Source organism: Camelina sativa, chromosome 6 (assembly GCF_000633955.1).
Source record: "Camelina sativa cultivar DH55 chromosome 6, Cs, whole genome shotgun sequence".
In the NCBI taxonomy this organism is placed as follows: domain Eukaryota; kingdom Viridiplantae; phylum Streptophyta; class Magnoliopsida; order Brassicales; family Brassicaceae; genus Camelina; species Camelina sativa.
In genome coordinates this window covers 12,376,311-12,379,801 of record NC_025690.1, presented here as the reverse complement: position 1 = coordinate 12,379,801, position 3,491 = coordinate 12,376,311, and the positions used below count along the sequence as shown (strand labels likewise).

Sequence of the window (3,491 nt, the reverse complement as noted above, 5' to 3'; positions counted from 1 at the left end):
TAAGTTAGCCAAAACCACCTCAATCAAGACCACAGCGAATGATATTGCTGGGCAAATCCTTCTCCCTGCTCCAAATGGAATCAGCTCAAAATTCTGACCCCGGAAATCAACTGATGAATCTAAATGTCTCTCCGGTCTAAACTCCTCTGCATCTGGTCCCCACGACGCAGCATCTCTCCCGATCGCCCAAACATTGATCATTACCTGCGTACCAGCAGGTATGCTGTAGTCTCTTAATCTGACATCTTCTGTTGATTCGTGAGGAAACATCAATGGAATTGGAGGATGTAGCCTCATTGTCTCTTTGATCACAGCTTTTAAGTACTTCATGTCTTGAATGTCTTCTTCTGGTACACTTGATTTACCCTTACAAATCGTGCGGACTTCTTCCTGGAGTCTGTTCATACAGTCTGGGTGACGAAGAAGCTCTGTCATTGCCCACTCCATAAGTGCGTAAGATGTATCCGTACCACCCACAACAACATCCTAAAAAAGTGAAAAAAAAAAACAAAAACTACGGTTATATAAACTAAAACATCAATGAATAAGAATTTGATTTCGTCTTATCCCTTTACCAAGATGATAGCCTTTATGCTTAACCGGTTGATTTCAAACCCGAAGCTCTTCTCTCTCTGAATTGCAAGCAACACATCCACAAAGTCATTCCCAGCGCGGTGGTCGCCATATTCATGATCTTGCACAACTCTCTCCAAGAACTCATCAAGATCATTGCCTGTCTTTTTTAGCTGTCCATCCAAACCACAGATCCAATCAATCCATGCAAGCCACGGTACATAAGTCCCCACACTAAACTCGCCCAGTAGCCTCACGAGCCTTTTCATTAACTCCTTAGAATCCGTTTCACTGCTGTATTTCCGTCCCAGAGCAACTCTAGATATCACATCATTCGTTAAACTCACCAATAGCTCGCTTAGGTTAATTCTCAAAGAACTTGATTTATGGATCTTCTCCATCATCAGACTGATCTCTTCTTGTCTCACGTTTCGAAAAGACCTGACCATTTTGTTGTTGAGGAGCTGGAGGACGCACACACTCTTCATTTGCCTCCAATACTCTCCATAAGGAGCTGATGCCACATCATGCCTATCGTAAAGAAGCTTCTCGAACATTTTTGACCGTGGACGGCTAGCAAAAACGAGGTCATGCGTCTTCAAAATATCTCGAGCCATGTCTGCGGAAGAGACTACAAGAACGGGGACACGACCAAAGTGAAGGAGCATGAGAGGACCGTAACGTTTGCTGAGAGAGGACAGTGATCGGTGAGGGTGGCGGCCGAGCTGATGAAGGTTTCCGATCAACGGAAGTCTCGGTGGTGACATCGGTGAGTTGCTTTTCTTTCGATTCATCTGTTTTTTGAAGAAGAGAATGGTCATGAAGGTTGCCGAACATAAAAGAAGTATCGTCATCATCATTTCCATGTTAGGATTCTTCAAGAATTTCTTGTAAAGAGTTCTCAAGAATTATGTGCTCTTCGGTATGAGTCGTATAAAAAATTGTTCAAGTTTACTAAAGTAGAAATGTAGATGGGTGGTGCATATAGAATGAACCACAAAATTCCTATAGTAGAGCCAGAATTTTGGACGTATATGTATACAAGCCAAGTTTCTCCTGGGACCAAAACTACTGTCCACTCAAATTGTTTAACGTACGTACGTGGATAATTAAATATTATTCCACTCGAAAGAAGATTATTAAACGTCGAATTTTCCAGAGTGCCGTCCACTTTTGAACATGAGAGACTAGGGTTTAGGGTTTCCCGTCTACATCCTCTCAAGAGTAACGAGTGTGACCTCTCACAAAACACTTTGTTATGTATATCAACAATGTGCTTTGGTAAATAAGACGGTTATTAAAGATTGAATATTACAAAAAAAATTCGAATTTTCTCTAATATTTATTCTTAAAATTACATACACAAAAATCTTTGGATCCGTAGGACGTGATAGAAAGTTTTCAAGATTCGTTTGATGTTCTTTTAACGTTTCTGGCTCAGTGAGCTCATGCTTGTTTCAAAAATAGATTGATGATGCTTGTTGTACAGAAAAAATGAATCAAGTAAATTCACTTGGCTTTCTAAATCAGTTAAGGAACTCGAAACTTCAAATCTCAAACATCTCTTTGCTAACAACACTTTGAAATGAGTAAACATGTTTATTGTAGACATAACATAATACTAAGCATACATATTAATAATATATATAATGCTCTTAGTCAGCAGTAGATGATGCAGTGACGTAAAGAGGGTGCATGCGGCGAATCACACTACCGATTGATTCAGCAACATTGGTCTGGTCTTCTGTAGACTGCCAGTCAAACCCATGCATTAAGTTAGCCAATACCACCTCATTCAACACCACAGCAAACGATATTCCTGGGCACATCCTTCTCCCTGCTCCAAACGGAATCAGCTCAAAATCTTGACCCCGGAAATCAGCATCCCCCTCTAAATGCCTCTCCGGTCTAAACTCATTCGGGTCTGGTCCCCACGTTGCAGCCTCTCTTCCGACCGCCCAAAGATTGACAATAACCTGCGTGCCGGCTGGTACGTAGTTACCTCTTAACCTGACATCTTTTATTGATTGGTGAGGAACCATCAATGGGACTGGAGGATGTAGCCTGAGTGTCTCTTTGATCACAGCTTTTAAGTAGTGCATGTCTTTAACGTCATCTTCTGATACAATTGATTTGCCCTTACAAATTGTACGGACTTCTTCTTGAAGTCTTTTCAGACACTCTGGGTGACCTAGAAGCTCTGTCATTTCCCATTCCACTAGCGTGGAGGATGTGTCGGTACCACCCACAAAAGCATCCTGAAACGTGAAATCCACACCAAAAAAAAAAGTCCAAACCAAAACAAAGAAATTAATGGTTATAAAAACATTGGATATATGTATATTTATATATGTAAGTTTGAAGTCTCTTACCAATATGATTGCCTTAATGCTGAACCGGTCAATCTCAAACCCGATGCTCTTCTCTCTCTGAACTGCGAGTAGTACATCGACGAAATCCATCTTATCACCGTCTCCATCTTCATGATCTTGCACAATCCTCTCCAAGAGCTTATCAAAATCATTTGCGGTCTTTTCCAGTCGAGCCTCCAAACCGCTGACCCAATCAATCCACCCAAGCCACGGTACATAGCTCCCAACAGTAAACGTACCCAACTGCCTCATGAGCCTGTCTATCAACTCTTTAAAATCTGTTCCAACACCGTATTTGCGTCCCAAGGCGACTCTACATATAACATCGTTAGTTAAACTAGACAAGATCTTGCTTAGATTCATCGGCGAAGAACCCGACTCTCGGATCTTTTCCATCATTAAGCTGATCTCTTCTTGTCTCACCTCTCGGTAGGACCGTACCATTTTGTTGCTGAGGAGATGGATGACACTCACACTCTTCATTTGTCTCCAATACTCTCCATAAGGAGCTGAGGCCATATTACGGCTCTTGTAAAGAAGCTTTTC

The 3,491-nt window shown here is 41.6% G+C and overlaps 2 protein-coding genes across 2 annotated transcripts in view; both read right to left on the bottom strand.

Moving 5' to 3' along the window:
- On the bottom strand, nt 31-1,533 carry LOC104791049 (cytochrome P450 71A22-like; the record flags this gene model as incomplete). Its single annotated transcript, XM_019246738.1, is given in 2 exon segments — nt 31-486; nt 576-1,533. Coding segments are annotated over 2 exon segments (1,320 nt in total), but the record flags the coding sequence as incomplete, so codon positions are not given.
- The window catches only part of LOC109133483 (cytochrome P450 71A23-like), a 2,687-nt gene continuing 1,315 nt past the window's right edge, over nt 2,120-3,491 (bottom strand). Inside the window, exon 2 of the mRNA XM_019246740.1 lies at nt 2,120-2,831. Coding sequence (XP_019102285.1) covers nt 2,229-2,831 — 603 coding nt within the window. The 3' untranslated portion in view covers nt 2,120-2,228. The remainder of the gene's footprint in view (nt 2,832-3,491) is intronic.